The 25296-nt window shown below is 42.4% G+C and overlaps 1 protein-coding gene across 5 annotated transcripts in view; it reads right to left on the bottom strand.

Annotated features, from left to right (window-relative positions):
• Positions 1-25296, bottom strand: part of ctbp2a (C-terminal binding protein 2a) — a 77478-nt gene that overhangs the window by 16300 nt on the left and 35882 nt on the right. For 3 of the 5 annotated variants that reach the window (XM_085181778.1, XM_085181779.1, XM_085181780.1), the window contains exon 1: positions 21584-24604. The exons of 1 other annotated variant lie outside the window; for it this stretch is intronic. In XM_085181778.1, the coding sequence (XP_085037904.1) occupies positions 21584-23882 (2299 nt within the window). In that variant the 5' untranslated portion in view covers positions 23883-24604. Of the gene's footprint in view, positions 1-21583; positions 24605-25296 lie in introns of those variants that run through there. One more of the 5 variants, XM_085181781.1, reaches the window with a different exon arrangement.

The following is a 25296-nucleotide window of genomic DNA, read 5'->3' as shown; positions in this document are numbered from 1 at the left end:
AAATGGACGGACAGATGGATGGATGGAGCTGTGTGTTTTGGCTGCTGCCATCTTGGATTTTAGAAGGGACAGATCTGAAGCATAAACTGTTTAATCATCTATTTGACTCCAACTGGGAAGATAATTACAAAAAATATTGTGAATAATAAGATGTGAAACCAGAGATTGAGACCATAAACTCACCAGGAAAGTGTTTAATGAGGTGATAAATGAAGTGAACATTAGCATCAGTTGCTCGGAAACCTTTATACACTCATATAAAGTCGCCCCCAGCTGGCCGTTAGATATTTCTACAGCGGCTTCACTTTTCAGACCGCATGTTGTCAAGGTATGCAGTGCACATGCACACATGCAACAGGAGGAGTAACTCATGGGGAATTCAATGACTGCACACATGAGCTACTTTCAACTGCTCACAACAACACAGCATGTAGCTCAACATGTTTGGTTTGGCAGAGTTTTACACTGGATACCTTTCCTGACGCAACCCCGAAGGGATTTGTGACTCTGGCTGGAATCGGACTTGCAACCTTCTGCTTGCCAAGCAAATGTGCATCTGTACACATAAAGCTACACAAAAAAATGAATAACAGCCTGTTGTTCTACATCCAACATCGATTAATGGAAACTCTGGGTTAATTTAAAAAGGAGCTTTGCAGATTGTCGTCACCATCCAGCTCTGGCTGTGATATTAGCTGACATACAAACAAGTGCATGTGTTTTTATGGGGTTATTTAATCTAACACTCTTCTCTGGTTCTATCGCTCTGTTATACTCAGTGAAATGTCAAAATATGGGGCCAGGGAATAAAACCGCAGTGAGGAAAAACTTGAGACTCTGTATCATCATATCTTTAAAATTTAACAGCTCAAGTGGATTGCCTATTTGTTGGATGGATTTGAAGACAAGACTGATTACTTTTAAAGCTCCGGATGGGCATTTAAAGGAGCAATACGCCAATCTTTCACCTCACAATTGTATGAAATCTTCTGCAACCCCGGAGGGAAACGAAAGTGTGTGACATTATTAACAGAAGGCATGAGTCACAAACTCAAGTAGCAGGGTATAAAAGAAGCGAAGTTCGCAGGGTGGCAGGGTTTAATGAAAGAGACTGCAGAGTTGCATTATGGGAAAAGTTTTCTCCATTGAGGCCTCTGTTGCTTTGATTTTAATAACGCTTTTCAAAATCTGTTTCTTCTGAGCTCTAACTCTATGAAAGCACAGCACACAGGCCTCCCCCGTGGCTCTGTTAGTGAGCTCAAACTAGCAGATTGATTATAATCTGTTAATAGCTGCTTGAGATTCACTTTTATAGACTTGTTTAGATAAAATGATACTCAGTTAGTTATTACTGCCATTGTTTTGCTGGTGATTTTTTTTTATGTTATTGCTTTGGTTCTATGTTTTATGTTTTGCTGAATTTATGAGTTTTACAACAGATATATGAGCCACTTTATAACTCAGTTTCATAAAATACTTTGGAGATAAAGAGACAGTTTTTATTATATTCTATTATATGACAGCCATTACTAATATTATTACTGTGCAGCGCTTTGGGGATATTATTGAAGCAATATTATTTGCAAATGTGTGCGGACAGTTGTGACTATTTCAGTCTGTATGTCTGTATCTGATTTGTGAATACAAGCGAAGATCTGTCTTCAGATTAAAACTGTGTCACTTGAAATGTGTGCAATCACCAATAATATGTTTTGCTGATGTGTATACAACTTTAGAAAACTGTAAATGCAGTCAAAAAGATAATTAGAAAACTCTAACTAATTAGTATTAAGAGCAAATGATAATTATTCGTTTCCAGCAAAGACACTTATGTCGTCTTTCTATAGCCAGGGTTTTTATTTTACTTCACCTGAATTCTGCTTCCCTCGCGGTGACTCTACAGCCTGTGAAAGTGGTGGAAGTGTCTAGTGATTTAACCATAGTCCTGCTGGGCTGTAAAGGTAGATCAGATAGTAAAATTTCAAAACCAAAAAGTCAGGCACCAGTCGCCCAGGGCTAGAGACCAGTTGGTGACTGCCTGGCAACCACTGGTCGCCAGGGAAAAGTGAGTATTCCCCAACTAGCTGCAGGTGAAATCAACTGCTAAAACTACAGACAAGTATGCTTTGACACCAGTCAGCTACTGTCCCCCTGGTAAGTACCATTTACTAAGGAAAAATGTAGGGATGCACCGGTACCGATACTGGTATCGGGTATCGGGACCGATACTGTAAAAATGTGGTATCGGTTAACTCGTAAAAGTTAACTGATACCATAAACCGATACTAACTTGTTTCATTAATCAGAGGGTGGATTGTCATTTTTGTTGTAGTTTTTTAGATTGGCCACTAGGGGGACATCCCGCGCTAAACAGGCACAGGGTTAGACGAGTCAGACTGGCGGCTCCAGATAAAAAAAGAGAAACTGGAGGTTGCTGTAACTAGGCTAAACAAAAGCAGTGTGGACTGGAACAGCCAACTTTAACTCAGGTTTTGGAAAAGCGATGAAAAATGTCAAGAGAACATCCACGGGCAGTTAAAATAACAGAGGCTCTGACTCATTTTATTGCTCTGGATGACCAGCCAATCCCGGTCGTGGAAAACATAGGATTGCACCGTCTTCTCAGCATACTCGAGCTGCGATATGAAATTCCCAGCCCATACATCAGGGAGATAATGGTGCCAAAACTTTCTAAAGAGGTAAAGACAAGCAGTGTGTGCGATGTCACTTTCGTTATTTTGTTTGTTTGTTTATAATATGGACACTCTGCAATAATTTAAATGTTTATTTTATTCTCAAACCTAATTTGTATTTATTTTATTCCAAACAGAAGTGTTTATTTATTATTCTGAAAGCTCGAGACAGTGCCAATAGTTCAGTGATATTTTGTTAAATTACAATGTGGAATAATTTAAGAGAAGTGCTTATTTTTCACTTGAAATTTTTTTGTGGTCATTTTATTAAGATATTATTTATTATCGGCAGAGAATAAAATAAAACCCGTCTTCCAATTCATTGCATTTGTGTGTGTGTGTGGTAGAAGTATCGGTTTTTTGTACTCGGTTATCGGCAAGTACTCAGATCCAAGTATTGGTATCGTATCGGTTTGAAAAAATTGGTATCGTTGCATCCCTAGAAAAATGTGTATTCACCAACTAGTTGGCAGTTGCTTGCTGTCACTAGGTGAAATTGGTGCAAAGGAGCAAACAGTGCTTCGCTGAAAACCTCTTTGTAATCGATTTGTTCACCAGCAGACTGCAGGCGGTTTGTTTGCATAGAAGACACCTACCAAAGCCATCACAAGGAGATTTTTGGTGCAGCTCCCTCTTCATGACTGATTTTACACAGCGATTGCCAGCAGCAACCACTCTGCCAACCAGTTCAGGGAATACATATATTCTTCCCTAGCGACCAGACATTCCCAGATAGATGCCATCTGGTCTCCAGGGTTTTGTGACTGAGGAAATTGGGGAACTGTGCTAGCAAAGGCTGCGGTAGACTGGTTTGTCTCTCTTTTCTGCTCTTCTCGTCCCCTGACTCCTCATTGGTCAAGCATGGCAGTGCCTCCCTGGGAGTGGTTCTACTGGAGGTCCCTTCCTGTTCAAAAGGCGTTCTTCCTCCCCAGTGTCACCAAATGCTTGCTAACAGGGGATCATCTGACTTTTAGAGTTCTCTAGTTTACCTTACCTGTCGTAAACTGACAGTAAGTACTCTAAAGTGAATAAATATCACATGCTCTTAGCAGGTGAGTCACTAGTTAATTCCTGATGGCCCCTCCATCTAGCTTTGCTGTCATAACTGAGGAGCATAGAAAATGTGAAAAAGTGTCTTTTGTTAGCCTTTGAAGCAAAGCATTCACAATTTTCACTCATAATAAAAAGACACACAAATGCTACACACACATTGAGAGGCTTGTCCACTTAAAATTCTCAGTACACTAAAAATGAATATATCTTTGAAAAGTCTCACTCGTATTTATTATATATTATGTTTTAAACCCCTATTAACAATTCCTGCTGAAAGCAGTACTTGATACAAAGTCCTCAGAAGGTATAATCTGAAAAAAAGTGGCTTCACTGTGTTTCTTCAGAGTACAAGATGAAAGCTTTTATTATTCTCACCGGATGGACTCATTTTGTATGTGTAGGTGTGTTTGATGTGTGTTAGCGAGGTAGGTCCAGAGAGAGGACTCCAGCTCGCCAAACACACCTGTGGCTCCACAGCTTTCCCTGCGCCTTTCCTCATCACACTCCTGCGGAGTTCATTATCCGACTGCAAAATACTGCTATCATCCAGCAGTCACACACAAGGAAACATACTCGACTTGTGCATATACACACGCGAGAAAATGCAAACACACACACCGGAGATAAAAGGAGAAAAGCAGTTGCTCATACTTTGTACACAGATAAACAAGTTGCAGCTGGCGGGAAAAATCAGTCACTTACAGGAAGTAGGTCAAAAAGCTGTTGATTAATTATTTCCTGGTGGTTAATCGTCTTTCTCCGGCCTAATAAGGCAGAACGTGGCACCGCGGTTAACACATGATGAATCTGCGGATAATTAACACTTAACAAAGCTGTTAATGTGAGTCTTAATGACTCGGATCCCTGACCAGTGATTTGAAGAAGCTCACTGGTGCTGAACAGAAAGACTGAATCTTCCTTCAGACGCTAAGCTACAGAAAAAAATGACAGCGTGTCAATGAGCAACTGTACGTTTCGTGTACTACAATTAAGAGACAGTTCACACAATAAGAGCAGCCAGGACAGATACTGATGTATAACATCAATAATTCTTACAACTTTACCCTCACATTTGCAAATTTAGACTAGAAGAATCAACCGATTAAAGTAAATGCAACAATTTTTAACTGCAATAACAGTATGAGGAGGAAAAGCTCATCTAGCAGTGGTGCTAACATACAATTTTCCTTTATCATGTTTGTTTGTGCTCCTTTATTTAAATTAAAAATTTTGTTCATAGCAAATTGTTCTTAATCATTCCTCTCGATCATTCAGTTCCTAACAAAGAATGTCTGGTTCACTTTATGGCTCAGCCACACTAGAATAAAAGTAGAATAAGAACCTCCTTTGGACTAGGAAAAATTGGTGGTTGCTAAGTGATTGGAGTGAATTTTTTCCATTTCGCAGACTGATTACAACTACTTTCAGCGACCAACTGATGGCCCAGTTATTCTCTAAGCAACCGCTTTTGATTGCACGATGACTCTTGAGAGCTAGCCTGTCTCTACATCACAGCAACAACTCTCAGACAGACTGGCGAAAGTTTGCAAATTGAAAATTTTAAGCGCAGACAGATTACCAACGTGCTGACTCAGTTTGCACCAGTGTCAAAATTGGTGACCAATTATTTTTGTCATATTTTTCATCAACGACCTCAAATCATCAACAAATAAAAATCAGATGAAAATATTGTGGAGAGACGAAATCCAAACATAACTATTTTAGTTGTGTGCAAAGGCAGGGTGAGTTTTGGAAGTGATCCAGTCAGAGGTGATATCTTCCTGCAGTAAGAATTGGGGAGGAAGACGAGAATCGACATATGGACACATTTTGCATATGATGTCTAGGAAAATAAAACACTAGTGAAGCAAGGGTAAACAGTGTGGAGCAACTCTAACTGCAAAAACCCCAAAAAATGTTACGCTTTATACTTTAGTCAACTCAGTCAACTTTAGATTTAGTCTACTATAATCTTATGAGATTTACTCCACTAAGACTAAAAGAATTTTAGTCAAGAGACTACAGTGTCGAAGTGAATGCTTGTCCGCACAAATTAACACAACTCATTTGCAGCTGCAACTATTTTTTGGTTACATTGCTATGTATACGCAAGATTGCAGATTGTCTTGGGCACCATTGTGCAGTAAAACGACATCATCGTTTGTGGAATTTCTGTTTCAGATCCATGGCGTTCTGGCTGGAGTTTGAATATAAGCAGTTCATGGGAATTTCTGTCAATGTGAATTACTGTAGATGGCAACAGGTTTGCAACAGACGGCAACATATTTGCGATTTTTGTCAATTTATTACAAGTAATTGTCAATTTATAAACAGATTACATGTCAACTTTACGCCACTGAATCACAAACGGAAGTTGCTTTGAAGATGGCAACTGACTTTGAGGGGTTGCAAACCGGGTGCACTCTCACTAAAAATTCACAACACAAATCCTAAGGTAACCAGCCAGAAAGATGGTCGAAACACCTTGTTTGCATTGTAAGCCATTAAGGTCTTCAAGTCGTAAGCTCATCATCGGTTTTGGAAGTATTGTTGCTTTATTGTACGTCTCATAACTACGGGCTTCTGTAAACCACACGTTGATTACCACAGTGTCATTATTGGTCCTTGTGGAATATAACTGGGAATTAATCAGCTTGTAGCTGCACGCGGCTGTAATAACAGTCATCTTATAAATGCGAGCAGAAAAGTACCTTCTGTTTGCTGATTTTAGATGATTAGCTTAAGAGAATCAGGCACACTTCTTTCCCTAATAATTACAAGATGACAATTTTGGGTTTGTGTTAGGATCATTGCATTAGTTATTTTGCGCTGATGAGAAAACAAAGCCGGCTTGTGGAGGTCATAAAAATAATTATTCCACAGGAAAACAAACACATGACAAGCTCCGCTGTTTATTCAGATGGTAAAAAGCCACAGGAGAAGCACATAAGTGAGTCTTATCCCAATAATTCATCTCTATTTGTTGGTCTCTTGTAGAAACCTGATTGCATTCTGGTTGCTTTTCTCTCTGTATATATTAGGAGTATCTGTTTATGTGCCTCTCTTTGCCTCCCCGGTAGGGTCAACGTCAGCCTGGGGTGTTTATCAGCAGCTTGCCAGCTGTTCCACCCAGCAGCCAAACCCAGAACCTGGACTCAAGGAAACACAAAAGCAAAGCCAGAACTCTCTCCGTGTCCAAACAGAGTCCCACCCAATACCAGACTCCTTCTTTAGCAGGGCAAAAATTCACTACGGCCATTATTCAAGTCCTACTTGCTGTTACATAAACTACTGCAACCAGCAGAAACAACACGAATGAAGACTGTTTACATTAGGCTGCAAGATATTTTGGCTGGTAGTCTTAGGGATAAAAATGCTAATTGCTTGTGCCAATTTCCTGTTATTGTGCACAAAGTATTTATCAAAGCACAACAGCCAGCATTGTGTATAAGCCAGCAAGTAATAAAGAAACAAAGCCAACAGCTTGACTAACTAAATCTAAACCATGTTCAGTGTGACAGCAGATAGGCTTATCCAGTGGAGGTCATGTGTTGCTACATCCCTCATGGGATGCTTGAATGGCCTAAAGTTGATATCATCCTAAGCCAACGTTAATCACAAACTGGATGATTTGTCAGGAAGTATGAAAACTTTTGGCAGAGCTGGCAAGCGTGAACTCTCAACCACAAATGGATTACAGATGTTCCAAACTAAAAAGCCTTTTTGGATTGTGACAACAGAAATAGAAGCAAAAGAAAAAGAAGCAGGACTCGTAGAAATATCTCTCCTTAGTGAATACGATCTGGTGTCTAATTCTCTCGTTTGGAAGGACTGATCTTGGAAAAGCAGCTCAGACACTGCCAGACGCTGTGAGTCACAGTTTTCAGAGGGAGAAGAATCATTTCCTAAATAGAGCGCAAACAATCAATGAAAGAAAATAAACCTTTGCTCAAACCTGTGTCTCTCCCCCTGGATTTGGAAACTGTTCTTTAAATTGGTTTTTAATAACATCACACTACATCAGTTATCTTTTTCTCCTCTGGCTCTATTTTCTCACTGATTTTGAGCTCTGGTTTTCAACATGACTTGGTTGGTTTACAAAGACCAATTTATTTGGAAGTTAATCCACTCTCTCCCCACCCCCCACCCTCCAGATTTACTTGAGGCTTGTTTTTGTGTGTGTCCGTTTTTTTTTAGGTTGTCACACACTTTGAAGTGCAAATGGTCCACTCTGGGACTGCAGAGACGTATTAACTTACCTGCACTATTGTGATTTCGTGAATAATTTCACTGTGTAGTCTGCCATCTCAAATCTCTCATAATGGCTTTCTGAGACAAGTTAGCATCCTCACAGAGGAATGAAACACTTTAGAGACTCTTTATATCCTGACGTCATTTTAAAAACTGACTCTCAATTACAGGTGACTGCTTTTATTAAACCCTTGCCACCCCAGCCGCTCATTCTTTTCACTTTCCTCTTGCCCTCACTTGCTCCATTTCTCATTTCCTTAAGTGAAAGGTGGTGAGATGCTGCTAAATTAATCGAGCCGGTGTGACACATGCCACGGACGCTCAAACACCGGCCCCCGTATCAACGGAACAATAAAACTGCAAAAACAAAAGGAAGTGAGGAAGATTTTCCATGGCACGATGATGTCAGGGACACAGTGGCGGTCGCTGAGTTCACAGCGAGCTTTCAGAGAAAACTATTCTGCAGTTGATGCAGGACCAAAATGGGCTCAATGGGCTTAGGACCAACAGCTGGTTCTGGTTACCTAGCAACTCCAAAGCTGGGGGGCCTCAGTGATGGGATAGTCCAAGAGTGAGAGGAAGGGGAGGAGGAGGTGGAGGAGGGGGAAAGCTGTGGCAAGTGCAGCAGGTAGACAGGAAAAGCTTGATTAGGGGATATCAAATCTTAACCCTTCGCATGCCACCCCTACCTTGCAACCCAGTGAATGAGGTCTGTATAGCAGAAGTGGCACAATCATGTTTATCTGCGGCATTTTTCTTCCAGGGAGACATTGGGAATACAAACACAGCTCAGTGCTGTGGACACGCACACACATCAACACAGAGTTTGGCCGCACTTAAGTTCGCACACACCCACAGATGATAGCCATTAATGACCAGCGTTTATCCCGGGTGTCGCAGATCTTGTTAAATAAAACACCGAAGGGCATTTGCGCCTCTGAATGCGACAGCCCCCATCTACTCTACTTCTTTTTTCATTGCTTTCGTGCACGTCCGTTCGCATGCTACTCAAAATCTAAACCACCAATGTCACAGTCTGCAACTGTGCATACATGTTAACAAGAACCCGGCGCCTGTGTTCTTGGGAGTGTCTGCTTTCTTGAGTGTGTTTACGATCCCTTGGCATCTGTAGAAAAAGAGGGGGTGTGTGTAATCTTTTCTTTGGCAGACTTGCTTTCTCAAGGCCCCCACCGGACCGGCTACGCTGCCGCCACCCTAGCCTGTCTCTTGTTCCACTATGTGGACACACAAAGACATTGTTTGTCCTCCCCTCTGCCTGCCTGCACCCCTCCCCACTCACACCCCCCACCTCCAAAGTTATCACCACCAAAAATGCTCTGCCAGATGGGTGAGGGAGTGACGGGGATAGAAGAACAGGACGAAATGAATGTGTGTGTGTGTGAGAGAGAGAAGCGTACGCTCGCATAAAGATATCACAGGTGCCGTCTGTGGTAAAAACTGACCACAATGCAAAGTGAGAATGAAGACAGGCATCCATCCTCTTTAAATGCTGCCCTTTGTGCGCCGCTAGCGTGGACTACAAACAATCGGCGTTTGGAGACAAAAGCAGCTGTCAGAGCTGATAAACAGCAGACAGTGCACTCCGGCTTTACTTCACACGCACACATCGAACAGAGCGCATCCAGGTCAGGAGCGCGCGTGCACGCACACACACACACACACACGAGGGGTGGGGGGGCGGTGGATATACATCTCAGCTTTGCTATCATTCACAAAAAGCACAGATACAAAATCAATCAGCTATGTCCTTGCAGCATCATAAATGGAACTTGTTTGATTTTTGCAGGATCCCAGTGAAAACCAAAGGTTTCATTTACTACTGTGAAAAGATGCAGGTCTGGTTTTTGTTTACAGTAAACAAATCAAACAAAATACCCTTTTTTGCAATAATTGCAACCAGTAATTAAAATCATAAACAGTTACAGATCAAGTTTATTCCAAAAATGCAATTTCCATGCTAGCACTGATTGTGCCTGTATTCTCAAGTAGAAATAAATTATTAGACTTTGCAATACAAAAAATGTGTTACAGGCCACGATCGCACAGCAGACCATTAACCTTTACGCGCAGCTAATCACACGCTCATTCTCCTGTGACCTTTGACCCCAGAAATGACAACTCATCCAAGCTCGCCGTCCTCTCGCTGCTGTGTAAAGACCTCTGTGGCTTCAAACCAAGGAAGCACTGAACGCACTCACATGGGTGCTTGCCCTCGTGCACGCACACACACTGTTTTCATGACACACTTCATTGCAAAAACATAAGAGGCTCATTAGCCTTAAAGCCAAATCCAGCCTCCCCCCACTCCCCATCCACACACCCACACCCCTCACAGTCACCCACACAAACACACACACACTCCACAGCTTTTTATTATTATCCTTGATGAGTGTACGCACGCACACGTATGCATAAGACAATGTGAAACATGCTCCTTGCCTGGGAAATGTCTCCACATTCTTCAAATCAGGTGCTGCACATGGCAGAGGAAACGTACTGATGAGGGGCAGAAAAAAAAAAAGAAAAAGAAGAAGAAGAAGAAGTGGGCGTTGGTGTATTCTCACACAGTATGCCCTGGGGTTATCCTCTCCTCTCCTCTCTGCCTCCTACTCCAGCCTCCCTCCTCCCTCTCTGTCTTCCTATGCTGTCTTCTCTTGCTCTCCCCTCCGCTTGTTTCCAAATCTGTCCTCCTTCGTCACCTCACCCCCAGAAGTTCCATTTCAATTTCTCAGACGACTTGTACTCTTAAGGGGAGGAAAAAGAAAACCCAACCAAAACGTATGGTGGCACAGGAGGGCAGTGGGTGAGGGGGAGGACAGGAGAGCGAGAACTACGATCGTCACTCCCCCCACCCGTGCAGTTAAGGCACTGCTTTCAACTCCTTTAATCTCCAGAGAGGAGGAGGGGAAAAAAAAAATCGGGATCTCTATTTGTCTTCAGCCAGCAATCAGCACTTCTCTAGCGCTCTCCTCTTTCCGCCTCTTCAGCCAGATCAGTCGTATCTTTCCTCCTCAGCCTCCTCTTCCCTGCTCCGTCTTCCTCTGCTCTCCCTTCACAGCAGGTTTGGGCTATTCATTCAGACGTCAGGCTCACTCCGTCAGCCTTTTGTTGCAAGTCACAGAAAGACGGAGAGAGAGCCAGAGAGAGAGAGGAAGAGAGACAGAGAGAGAGAGGAAGGCGTGGGGGGAAAAAAATGTGAAAAAAAGAGAGAGAGAGAGAAAAAAAAGAGAAAACAATCCGGTGTCACGGCTATGCAGAAGAATTTCAAAATGAAAGAGGGGGGAAATAAAAGAGTCGAAGGAGAGGGGAGAAAAAAAATCCTTGAAGAGCACCAGTCACGGGGAGAGGTGCAGCACTCCTGGCACACGTACGACTCCCTCTTTCATTCTCTCCGACCTTCCCCTACGCTCAACATATTTTCCTTTCGCTCTTTTTTTCCTCCCCTCCCTCCTTTCAGCCTTTCCTCCCTCCCTCCCTTTCTGTTTTATTATTTGTGATCTGGCCTTCATGGTCCTTTAAGAGTGCCAGCTCTCCCCCACCACCACCACCACCAACCAGCCCTCCGCCCAACCCTTTCTCAGTTTCATTCCCCCTTGTTCACAAACTCATCTTCACAATCTCAGCTGCATTTTTCTCTTCCGCCACCCTCTCGTCTCACTGTTTGAAATGGACACGATTAGATATGTTTTTCACTTTATAACCTCTTGGATGAAATTTCAAGGCTTAAACATTAGGATGTTTTTCAATTGCAAGCTTGCACAAAGATGTAGATTTTGGTTGCATACAAGGACAAAATGTGGCCGAAGCCTTCACGTGGACGTGCTATCATACGCATGCACATTTCTTATTTAATAGAAAATCCAGCAGTTGCAAAATTAATTCCCAATATCTAAAAGTTTGTAGACTCTCTCTCTCTCTTTCTCTCTCACACACACAGACACTCACCTGCTACTGAGCTCTTTAGAGCTCCTCCAAATGCAAGTACAGCAGATCCCTACAATTAAAGTTTTAAAGTTACGGTAATCCTTCCTGGAGTCTAACTGATCCCGGGATTTGAAGAGTAACAGATTAGCATGTTTACTACGACACCAGTCTGAGAGGATGGCTAAATACCGAGATGCCGTTTCTAAAAAAGGACTCTGATAGTAAAGGTTAACAAGTTTGTCTGAGTTTCTGAGTCATTATTTGTACCACAACACTGCTTTTCAGATCCTGAAATCCAGTTATTAAGATGTCAGCTCATTTCTGATACAAAATATTATTTTTTGCCATGCACGAGTCAAAAATAATTTCAGGTTATTATCTTAAAATTTTGACTTAATAACTAATTTCAAGTTGTTTTTTTCAATTTCTAAAGTTGAGATAATAGCTAAAAAATTAGATTTATAGAATTATTTATTTTTTCTAAATTGTTCAAAAGTAGTACAGATAATTAAAGATATGAATGATGTGCATTAATGCTTTATAGCCGGGGTGTCATACAGTCAAACATACAGTCTAGGGGCAAGAACTGAGACAGGCAAAGGGTCTAATTCAGCCTACTGGTTGGTTTTAAAGAAGAAAATTTGGACTTTTTTACTGTATTTCTGTCAGTTTTACAGCCTTCTAAATTACAAAATCATCAAGGTAAGTAAGTGGCAGATAAAATGACAGAAACTGAGATGTTTTTATTGTTAGTAATGCATCAAATAACAGAAAAGTCCATGTGTTTCATTATTTACAAAAAGTTGGGTTTTGTTTTTTGCAGTAAAATAAATACATGTATCAGACATTAAAGAACTTGTCCATGTTTTATACTCCTAATGAGGTCATTTTCAGTATTTTTCACATTTATTTCTTGAGGTTTAACCCCAAAGAGCCATTTCTATAAAAGAAAAGCAAGGATTTATATTTGAAATTACACTTCTCTTTCTTAAGACATGTCAATGATTAGATGTCTAGTTAAACTTCTTTACACTGGCTACTTTCACTGATCCAGTCCACTAAACACCTAATTGAGCCGTGTGTGGCCCATGATGCAAAATGAGACTGACACCCCTGTTTCATAGGTTAAGGTAGATTTAACCTTTAGGTTTCTAAATTCAAGTTTAAAGAAGCTCCTGAGACAAGTTTAAGGACCTGACATAATAATATCTAATCAGGCTGCTCATATCTCCAAATATGCAACAAGAGTGTTTTATTTTTAATTTGGAAAAATTAACACACACAAATGTATTTCATATTTGTTGTAAGATGCCAACTAGCTCGTTGTAAAAATGGTGAATTTACAGGATTTCTACTGCTCTCTTTCTTTCCGTATCAACCACTCAAAGTGTTTTACATTCCAACCCACAATCGCCCACTGACACACACGCATACATCGGGGCAGATTTATTTTTTTAGGTGGTTTCAGCATCTTGCAGTAGAACATTTTGAAACCTGTACCGGAGAAGCCGGGAGGTCAAAACGATGACCTTCTGGTGGACGACCTGCTACAGCTCCAGAGCCGACCGCCTCCAGCTGCCCAAAACGAATGTCAAACTTTGCATCATTCTGCACACCGAAGGCCAAACACCTAAGATAAGCAACGATAAACAAAATATTTCTTGGAGTTGATGGTGGACTTACAATGTTTTATTTATTATGATCCTATTTCAGCTGTGAAAATGTCTTCCATATACATTTTTGTGTAAATGTCTTGAAGTGAATAAATTCTTACTTTTTTAAAATTTTTAAATATTGGAGCAGGGTTTAAAAAAATAAGCTAGTTTTAGTCAATAAACCAAGGACACATGCTGCCGTCAATGTAAAGCACACAGTGTGGCTCAGCATGAAAGATGAGAGTGGATGACATGAATGAACTGTGTGAATTTGTTGAAACGGTAAACTGATTATTTCTTTTAGTTAATCAAAGAAAGAAGCCAAAGAAACAACCTTGACAATCTTTTAATGAAACAATGGGAACGCAGCATACTTTTTGGACTGTCACTATATTGCAAAGTTTAAAAAAAAGCAAAAGTTAGCAAACACTGAACACTTCTGATTAAATAAAGAACAAAGTATACCACGTGTATAGTAGCACTGGCGCTCACATTGTCATGTGTTTAGTGTAAGCCCAACCGAAGTGTGGTGAGTTTAAAGGACTTCATTGAGGAGGTTTGGTTACAACATGTAACCAGATCCCGCAAACCAGGCCTGGAGTAAAAAAGTCTCATTCATGAAAAGAGAGTGCCTGACTAAGAGAGCCTACTGTATAATTTGACCTCTAAAATTCGCCATCCCATCTGCCTCCTGTGATCTGCATGTCGTGCTGCTGCCAAATGACTGAAGCACAAACGGCATTCCGGGGAGACGAGTAAGAAGAGAAAAGGGAGAAAAAGACATGGCACAGCTGCAGGTGGACAACAGATGCTGAATTTCTTTTTTCCATTTTTTTTAAGAGAGGCAATTTCACCACATAAATTCTTGTTCTCCCATCCACTCTCCTTCTGCGCATCCCTCCAGCTCTCTGACTTGCCATCATCTCTTCATCCACCTTTCTCTTTCTCAGTGACTTGAGCCAACTGGCTTCACTAGAAAGAGGATGAGATGTTAAGAAGATGTGAGAGACCGAGTGCGTCTATGTGTGTGTGTGTGTGTGTGTGTGTTTGTGATCACGATGAATGGGGGGAAGGCATCGCTTTTTTCAGCCCTCATCCCGGCTGCAAATTTGGACAAATAGAGTGCAGACAGGAATCACATATCTGATTTCGATGTAAGACGCTGACTCATTTATCAGTAATCTCTCTTTTAAATAATTTTTAAAAAATCCAATGACGGCTGTTCATATGCATGAAAACACAGGTACGCACAAATTCAAATCCTCCACCCCCGGGCGAGACTAAAAACACTGTGAAACACAAATCCTATTTACAGCCCCCCTCCCGTGATCCTTAACACAGCTGACATACCTACTGAGAATTGTACAATATTTTCCTTGGGTGCAAATGAAATTCATCTGCACCTCTAAACATATCCAACCCGTTGGCTTTTGGTAAAACACTGCCGAGCACAGTGTCAAGTTTTGCGCATATTCACGTTCAGCTTATTCATTGTTCGCCTCAAAACACATGAAGATTTAATTTTCTCAAAATGAATAATTCAGAGTGACTCTCTGGTCACTGAGGAAAAGAAAAGAGAAAAAAAACAAGAAATTAGACAGGAGGTGGTAGGAAAGAAAACGAAGGGAAGGAAGTGAGAGGAGAAAAGGTCTTTTTTTGATGAGGAAAGTAAACAAGCTTTCAGCTTCTCAATTTATTGCTTTCTTTTTTCTTCTACCTTTGAGCTACAACTGTTTGAGGATTTGACCTCGACTGCCTGTCTTCTCTTTGCTGTTAATCACTTCGTATCTCTCTGAAATAACAGAGCAATTTAGCCAGAAAGGTCAGACTTTCTCTTTAAAGGCCCCCTTTTTTAAAATGGTACCAGCACTGCAACATTCGTAAATTAACAGACACCCGGCAAGTGTTATCCACTCTCAGAGGCTTTTATGACATGTTAAATAACACTTATACAAATCCAGGGGAAGATTAATAAAACTGTTCTTGAAATAAGTCAGTCGAGCCATCAGTCAATAAACAGAAAATCATTTATCATTTACTGGTTTTAGCTTCTCGTGTATAAAAGTTTTCACTTTTTATCTTCAGATGTTTGAATTCACATTTTGCTGATGACATGTTTTTGAGCAAATTGTTGCATAGCTTGAATCCCCAGGCCACAGGAAAAAAAAAAGTCACATTATCATTTCACTCTCCATTTTCCACATTATTTACAAGTATGACATCAGCTTCTTTGGATCTGGGAACAGAGCTCCGCATGGATTGGCAGTGTCCTCACCCTGCACTCCCTCACTCGCTTGCTTCGTGATGGCACAACAGAGTTTAAAATAATTGACCCTTTTGTATTCCTCAACCATTTCTAAACTAATCTATAGCAGCCTTCTCTGCGCTGAACTGCGATCTTTGGTCTTTCTTCCTCAATCTGTTCTTCTGTCTTTGCTTGGGTTCAGTCACCTCACATCTTCAGATTACTCATTTCCCACATTTTCATGCAGCTAGACTCTACAACCCACAACCACAGTCAAGAATGAATGTGCTGAGCTATTACGTTTGAAACATACTTCTCCCATTACCTCTTTCTCTTTTCCCTAAGAAAGACCAAGAGGCAAATATGAGACAAGAGGGAACGACAAAGAAACACTGGAAACAATTTAATGTTAATTTAAGACAAAAAGAGGGGAAAACATGAACGGAAAATGACTACTCAATATTCGTATTGATGTAATCCCAACAGAGTCAGTGCCTGATAACGGGAACATCTGGAGGGGAGAGAGAGACTGAGAGACTGAGCACCGTGCCTTAACAGATGCCACCAATACCATCTGCAAATGTCCATTTACACAATCTCTCATAAACACATCTTACATACACTCGCAAAGAACTTAACTGGGAACAGCTGTACAATCCAATGCATTTTTACCAAGCACTTCAGTTTTTAATAACATTGCACACTGTACTATCACTCCCGGTAGTCTTGGCTGCTGTGGCGTAGGGTCCAGTAAGGGGTATAAATAAGAGATAAGATCCAATAAGACAAGATCCAACAGCATAGCAACTGAATTCATCCCAAACTGTCCTACAATTAGTAATTTGATTCTTCTTAACAAAACAATTGAGGATCACAGGTGATGCCTTTACTTACTTTGTATGCAAAGAAGCCTTTCAATTTACAGTATCTCTCACACCATTGCATCACCAGCAACAACCTGAACTCCTGATACAAGGCAGGATGGAACCTTGCTTTCATTTTGTTTAAGCCAAATTCTAACTTACCGTCCAAATGTTGCAGGAACAATCAAGACTCATCGGATAAGGCATAATTTTTCCTCTATTGTCAAACTTTCATGAGCCAATATGAACTGTAGCCTCATTTCCTGTTCTTAGTTGACATGAGTGATACTCGGTGTGGTTTATTCCTTCTGTACTCCTTAGCTTCAAGGTTTGATGTGCTGTGTGCAGACATGCTTTTCTGCATATCTTGGTTGTAATGAGTGGTTATTTGAGTTACTGTTGCCTTTCTATGAGATTGAAGTAATGTCACCTTCAATAAGGCATTTTCTCCCAGAGAACTGATGCTCATTGGCTTTTCTGACCATCTTCTGTAAACCCTAGAGATGGTTCTGGGGGAAAAAATCCCAGTAGATCAGCAGTTTCTGAAATACTCAGCGCAGCCTGTCTGGCACTAACAACCACGCTGCATTCAAAGTCCCTTAAATCAACTTCCTTCCTCACTCTGATGCATGGATTGAACTTCAGCAGGTCATCTTGACTGCATTCAGTTGCTGCAATGTGACTGACTGATTGGCTGTCTTAAAGAAACTGGAGCTTTACCTAATAAAGTGGCTGGTTTAAAGTAGTGAATGATTTAGCCTTACATAATAATGATAATAATGTGGTTCATGTATGCAGATGGCTGTCCCCTCTGAGCCTCATTCTGTTATACGTTTCTTCCTGTTAAAAGGGAGTTTTTCCTTCCCACTGTCACCAAGTGCTTGCTGATTGGGGGTCATCTGATTGTTGGAGTTTTCACTGTATCACTGTAGGGGCTTTACCTTAAAACATAATGTGCCTTAAGGTGACTGTTGTTGTGATTTGTCGCCATATAAATACAAGTGAATTAAACTGAAAATCTAATCCTTTTTTAAAAACTGCTTTCTAGTTTTTCTTAAGCACTTTTTACAGTCCTATGCTAGACTGGCAACCTCTCCACTATGGATGTATGGCATTTATTTGGTGGGTAAAAAAAAAATTGTGAGCAAGAAACATGGTGGCTAGCCAGAAAAAAAACCAACCAACCAAACAAAACAACCTTTGACTGCCACCCAGATTTAGGCCAATATGTGACCTTCAAAAGCTAGATGAAAGATTGACAGCCAACCTCATCTCTATGGAGAGTTTAAGGTTGACTGACAGCTGTCAACGCCCCGTTTCCCCACCCCACCGTGCAGCTTGAACTCATCTTCTATCGGAAGCAGAACTATGTCACTTTCTCTCCATCGCTCTCTCTCTCTTTTACTTAATCCCTCAGTCAGTTTAACAACTGTCTGTAGCTTTGACCTGGACCCCATTAATACATAATCTGCTATCTCCAGAACGAACATGCCACAACCCTCCCCCACCATCGTGCCAGGCCTAAGCATGCAAGAAAATTGCGGCTAGTGTGTCAGTCATGCATAGCAAAGCAAAGCAAAGCTGACGTGAACTGGCACTGAGTCACCTGGCCAAAATCCATGATGAGGGGGTCAACGCCCTCAGCAGGGGTGAAGTAAAGAAGGTAGAGTCCTAGAGTAGCTTATATTGTGTTTATGCCAGTTTGGGGGTGGGGGTGTCCTAGTTATCCCTGCTCTAGGGTATTCCATAAAGCATCATATAGTGAGGTTGGTGGGGCCATGCCATCTGCATTTACACATGGGCTATTAATTCAAAGGGAAATTCTTTCTGCTTCTGGATGCAACATATTGCTAATGAATTATTTGAGGTATTCAGAATATCCAATTTACAAACTGTTAGAGAAGCATTATTGCTGCCATCTATCCATTTTCTATTACTTGTCCAGATTCAGGTTGTAGGGACAGACCTCCCTCTCCCCAGCAACCAGTTTCAGCTCTTCAGGGGTGATATCGAGCCACTTGTGAGACATCATCTCTCTAGTGTGTCCTGAGTCTACCTTTACGAATTCTCCTGGTTGGAAAAACCAGAAACACCTCACCTGCCTGGAGTTAATGTTGCTATTAAAACTAATAGTGTTACCTGACAAAACAACATTACAACATTTTACCTGACAGGCTAAAACATACTATATTGCTAAGTCTGAATTATGTTATCTTTTTTGGAAAAAAGTAACCAAAACCTCCAAATAACTACTTAGCCATCCCAAAATAAGTGGATGATTTTTTTTTTTTTTTTTTGCATTTTTTTTCTAAATGCATTAGCTCAGCCTGCCTTTTTGTATAAGGGAAAAACGGATGGAGTAAATTTGCAGTGTTTTATGACAATGGAGCGACCCTTTAACCAAAAGCAAATCTGCCTACGATTACCACCAAAACCCATGTTGCCTAGCAACGTACAATTTAGGAACATGCTTTCAGAGCAGCTTTTGCGGACGTGTCCATTAACAGATGAAATTACCAAAGCAACAAATGTCAGCCACATGCAAATGAGGTCTACTCTGCTGACTGTGTGTGTACTAACAATGTGATATATGTGTATGACGCAGACATGAAGAAATCTGTTTCCAAAGCATATTTTGACTATCAAGCAGTGTGGTTATTTTAATGTCTGCTCTTTTGGGCTTAAAAACAAAAGAAAACAAAGGAACAAACACACACACACACACACAAGAGGACAACAAAGCTGTCTCCGTTCAATAATGTGTATCCAGCCTGTCCTGTACATTTTAAGTCTATTTCAATCCACTATCTATGTACAGAAGGTCTCACGGAAAGCCAGAAGGCTGGTCTGAGCAAAATGGGACTATCTATGGATTACTGCAGCAAAGGAAGGATTAAGCCTTACTCCCTGTACTCATCAGAACCTGCAAAGAGAGAATGACACAATCACACATCGGCCATCAGCAGTGTAATTCGATTTTATCTGACCAGTGATGCTGCTAGTCAGCCTCGGGTGAGCTGGTGCTGATGGAGAAATCGGCCTTTATTGCCCAGCCTATAAAATCTACTTCTATCAGGCCATGGGATTTAAATATAATTTAGGTAGCCACTCTTGTGCTGAATTAAAGCTTTAATCTGATATCCAAATAAATCTGACTGACTACACAATGAAGATGAATTGACTGAATGCATTTTATTTAATCTGGAATTGAAAAGTGAATTTGGGACACAACCCATTAAATAAACACTAAAAAAAACAGAAACAAAGAGAAGTCTCAGAAATAAAATGAATTAGCAGATCTGTTCATGAGGAACAAGGTAAGGCTAATTGCTATTATACGCAGGTTGGCGGTACACCTTGGCAGGCAGAAGGGCCTGAAGGAATGCTGTGTGGCCCGAGTGGCTATAAAGCTTTTCGAGGCTACCGTGATGCATCCTTATTATCACAATGAGGGAAGATATCTGTGTTTACTGCAACAAGGGCTCAGGGGCCATGGGGAGATGGTGCAAGGCACAGAAAAAGAGGATGTGATCAAAAACAGCTGCAGTTACAATGACACCCCAGCTGAAGAGCTACACAACTAATGCTGCAATCACCATTATGCAACATCTTGAATCCTATACAGTTGTGGCAGAACAAATTCTTTTTTTTTTTTCTTAAATGGCCTGTTGATTTTGCTTTTGCGCCAAATAGTTACCATTTGATACAGCAGATAAGAGCTAAATTATTTTAAAAAAGCATATCTGCAGAAGGAGTCGGTGGCAAACTCAATCCCACATACTGCACACAGATGCACACACAAGCTACCTCCTGTTCCCACACAGTAATTGCACACAACATCTGACTTCTCTAGTCAAAGAAATCCTAATGTGAACTGTTCACACATGAATGCGGTGACTGACAGACTGTAACATGAAGACCGTGCACAGTTGTTAAATTTTAAAACATATCAGAAAGGCTGCTGACAGCTGTTCCTCCCAAATCCTCTATATTGCGCCTCGTCAATGCCATTCGTGTTGTATTTAATGGGCGATATCTCATTCTGACAAAGGAACTGCATGAGATTATTGAAATGACAAAAGGTCTTCAGAGAAAGTAACAGGAATTCTAACAAATCAGGCTCTCGCAGAGATAAGCAGACGAGAAAGTGAGATGTAAGTATCGGCTTAGGACGTGGGGTAGATTACAAGAATGCTTAAAGCAAAAAGTTATCCTTTTATGGTAATAATTCAAAATCTGGACAGCAGCTTTATAAAAAAATAGACAAGGGCAGCAAGAAAAGACACATCATTTATCTACTGTTGATGTAATTAGTGCCAAGACAGGAGAGGAAACAAATGACAGCACAGACCAGGAAGATAAAACGATTCAAAAAGTCTTCCATTAACATTCACACTGTGTTTGGATTTTTTTTAAGGTCAAGAATCATGCATGGCATACCAGTATCCATGCTGAGCTAAATAGATTTCACATACCCCTAGTCTGAATGCTGGTATAAAGCAAAGTACAAAAAGGCTTATCTAGTATTCACTTACACATGATTCATCACGACGAAGGATGAAAATAGATTTACAGCGTCTTCTCCTTTTATTTATTTTTTTAAAGAAACAACTGCTGAATGGCTCTTAGAAATGTCAAAGTAATATTTATAAGTTGATATGATTTCTAACAAAGCACCAGCACTGCTTTGTGCCGCTCCTGAAAGCAATGAGAGGAATGGGAACTGGTATCTTACATAAATCACACACAAAATGAAGAGCTCTGTCACAAGTAAACAGCCTTATCTATTGAAAACATGTGAAACAGCCAAGAGCACATCTATCATGAAAACAGACAAATACCAGATAAATCTAAAAGGAGAAAAAAAATAGGATTTACTTGTATCTGGAGATGCCATAGTCGACACGATGACTGGTGGACCCGTGCGTCGACTTAGCTTCTGGTTAGCAGCCAGGGCACCTTGGCCTTGAACGGGTGCTCCCATGGGAACGAGAGCATTGTCTGAGCCTGGTCCCCCACCCTTTCGGATCAGCTGAGGACTAGGGTGAGGGCTGTGCATGGGTGACAATGGCACTAAGTTCCTGTCCCTCTTCATCAGCTCTATGGGCACTGTGTAGTTGGTAGAGTATGCTTTTGGTACCTGTTGCGGTGGCTGTGGTAAAGCAGGCATGGATATAGGCATCTGCTGTGGCATACCTGGCATCGAGTGAATAGACCCCGCAATGGCAGGCATTGACCCAGTCATTTGGTGAGGCATTATCTGCATACCCGGCATAGGCACCCCTGGCATCCCAGAAGAGTAGGCTGACATGGGTCTTGACTGGACAGGCATGAGGGCTCCAGCGTATGGGCCTGGTGAACGAGGGGGTTGGCCCAGGTATCCTCCAGAGGCATCCAGTAACTGCTGCGAGGGAGCACTGCTGGGCCTTCTACCGATTACTTCTCCCATCCGTGGAGAGATAGTTTGCATGGCCCCAGGTGTTGGTGGGGGCATTAGTTGGGGATCTACTGCTAAAGGTTGTGGGGTATGTGGTGGATGATGATGGTGGTGGTGTGGTTGATAGATGTCTGCGCGATGGCTAAAGCTATTAGAGCGACCTCGCATGGGCGTTTGAGGTTGGGAGGGGGCTGGTGTCGCTTCTATTGGGCGCTTGTAATGGTGGACCAGGCGAGACAGCACACGAGCCTGACCGAGGTTTGGGGCAACTGTGCGGACATCGTTCTCCTCCATGACAGCCAGCATGCTAGTGGAGTCAAACCCCTGCTGGATAAGTGAGGAGATGGTGCTCTCTGAGAGGCCCTCGTTTCGCAACAGAGAAAGAAACTCTGGATCGACCGACTTCTTGGGGTCCACAGGCAAAGGAGTCTGTGGGGCGGTTGGTGGAGGAGCGGCAAGAGGGGCAGGGAGTGGAGTAGCTGGGGGAGGAGGGGCTGGAGTTGGAACCGCTTGCAGAGGTGGAGGTGCAGCAGGGGCAATTGCTGCAGTTTGGACTGGAGTAGGTGGAGCAGGAAGTGGTGCAGCCATAGAAAGGTTAGGGTCAGTGACCGGCATGGTAGGCGGAGGTGGCAGAGGTTGAGGTTGTTGCTGTTGCAAATGGTGTTGGTGCAACTGTTCTTGCTGAAGTTGTTGTTGCTGTAATTGTTGCTGTTGAAGTTGCTGTTGTTGTATTTGTTGCTGTTGTAGTTGTTGCTGCTGTAACTGCTGCTGCTGAAGTTGTTGCTGTTGGAACTGCTGCTGTTGTATTTGTTGATGCTGTTGTAACTGTTGCTGTTGTATTTGTTGCTGCTGTTGTAACTGTTGTTGCTGTATTTGTTGCTGATGCTGTAATTGATGCTGTTGCTGGATGGTTAACGGTGAGGCTGTCTCTTGCCTCATAATCATGCTTTGACTGGCTGGATCTACCACTAGACAGGTGGCAGCCTGCTGCTGCGGATCCAGAGGGCGGCCATTAGCATCAGTATAAACGGACTGACCTGTCAAAAGCGGAGGCTCACTGGCATACCGAGGAGACGGCTGCTCCATTCCATAGTGAGCAGGAGGGGGGTCTCGTGGGGATATCTTAGCAGAAGTTATAGCACCAGGTTCCCTATATGCCCTATTCAATTCATGAGTGCTTGGAGGAGGGGGAGGAGGTAAAGGTGATGAGGGCCCTTGAGATCCAGCCCGCACTACCTGACCTTGATCCCACGCAGTACGAGCCCCAGGTGTCATTCCTAAATGTGAGCCCGACCTGCTGAGCGGATGAGGCAGCGGAGGCTGATGCTCAGATCTGTAAAAGGCCTCCGGTGGCCGAGGAGTCATGGCTGGGTCATGGGAGTAGTAGTCCTGGTGTGGAATGGATCCTCGATGAGCCATGGGCACTCGTTCGTAGTGGTTTAGATTTGGCACAGAGCCCTTCCTAAGCCCCCGTGGGTCGTGTCTCTCGGCGTAAACTTGTCCGTAAAGGGAATCTTGGTATGAATACGGGTCGCGTTTCAAATCGAGGCCAGGAAGACGCACCCCAGGTGGTGGCTCATACCACCCTCCTCCCTCTCCGTATGACAAAGAGCTCCGCCGGCCTGTTACTCTTGCCTGCTGTTCGTACACGCTGTCAGGTCTTTCCCACTGACCCTCATTCCCCCCTAACGTGTCCCAACTGTGGGAGCGTCCGAGGCTCACTTTGTTAGGGACAAGCATTGGCAAAAAAGAAAAAAGCTGAAAATCTGTTAACAGAGGAAAGAAAAAAAACCACAGAAATAGAAAAAATAAAGAGCTCCCAGCAGGCAGTGTGTGTGTGTGAGAGAGAAAGTTCTCTTTCAGGTCTTCATGTACAGCAGCAACAAAAAAATAGAACGGAGTGAGAAAGGATGAAGATGAAGCAAAGTCTAGCGTTTCACCTGATATCTGTTTGTAATATTGTAAGTCCGCGCTATCAGGTGACTTCCCCCTTTGCTGGCAGCCCTTGAATAATTAATCTCTGGCCATGCTGGCTTGTTGCGCATGAGGAAAGAGGACACCACACGCAAACATATCCACATCACACCAAACCACACAAACACTGCAGAGGTAGAAGACACAGAAACAGGGTGCATGCTTGAGCTAGCCAGCAAACATTCATCCAAAAAAAAAAAAAAGGGGAGGGGGGGGGAGAAGTGGATAGGTTGGGTTATAGGTTGGGATGGGCAGGGGCTTGTACTAATCCAATGGGGTTTAGCTGTCCCTTCTCCGGGACATTTTACTCGCTCTGCCGATTGCTATGAGGGATTACACCTAAATAAAGCCTGTTTAATTCCACATCCAACTGTGACGTCATGTGAACCAGATACAAGCGTATCTGGTGATGGTGATGAGTATCGTGATCATGGTAATGCCAGTGATTTTGATTCCATTCCCAAATCCCTTACCCGCTCTTTCAGAGACACCTACCTGAAGCTGCTGCTGCTGCGCTGCCGTCAACAGGTCTCAGAACGTAGTTTGGCCGAGTGATGGCGAGGGGAGGGGAGGCCAGGCAAGACGTACAGCTTCATTGAAAACAAATGAAATATAGTTCTCCCAGCTAAGTCCCATGTGCTGTCAGTAAACATCAAATCCACTCTGATTGGACACTAATCCTCCAGGCCCCATGCTTGCAGCAGAGCCACCACGCAACTGCTGCCCAACTCTCTCTGAAATGTCCTTGATGGCTCTGTGGTGCTTACTGACAGTGCCTCACTCTCTTTGATTTGGGATCAGTCAGACCTGCTGTCTGTACGTAAAATGCAGGACAATGAAAATGACAATGCACAGTGATTGCAGAAGGCATGATGAAATCCACACGCAACATCTGGCCTCAAAATGAATGAGTGAAATGCGTCACTTTGTACAGACCCTCAGTATAATTTAATCTGGCCATTTATATTGCAGTTCTATCTATATGCATCTTACTGTCAGTAAAATACAGCACCTTCCCCCTCTTTCACAAATCTCCTCTGATCTCCTTCACTTAGGGAGGCTCTGTAATCTGGATTTGCCCCTTTGCAGAGAAAACTAAAACACCGGGGAGGGGGATACGAGTGTGTGCACATATGTGTGTGAAGGGGGAGGGAGGGATCTTTTTGTATCAGCAGTTAAT

The sequence above is a fragment of the Neolamprologus multifasciatus genome, chromosome 13 (genome assembly GCF_963576455.1).
Source record: "Neolamprologus multifasciatus chromosome 13, fNeoMul1.2, whole genome shotgun sequence".
Taxonomy (NCBI): domain Eukaryota; kingdom Metazoa; phylum Chordata; class Actinopteri; order Cichliformes; family Cichlidae; genus Neolamprologus; species Neolamprologus multifasciatus.
The sequence above is the reverse complement of the archived record's forward strand: the minus strand, read 5'-3'. Positions and strand labels throughout refer to the sequence as shown.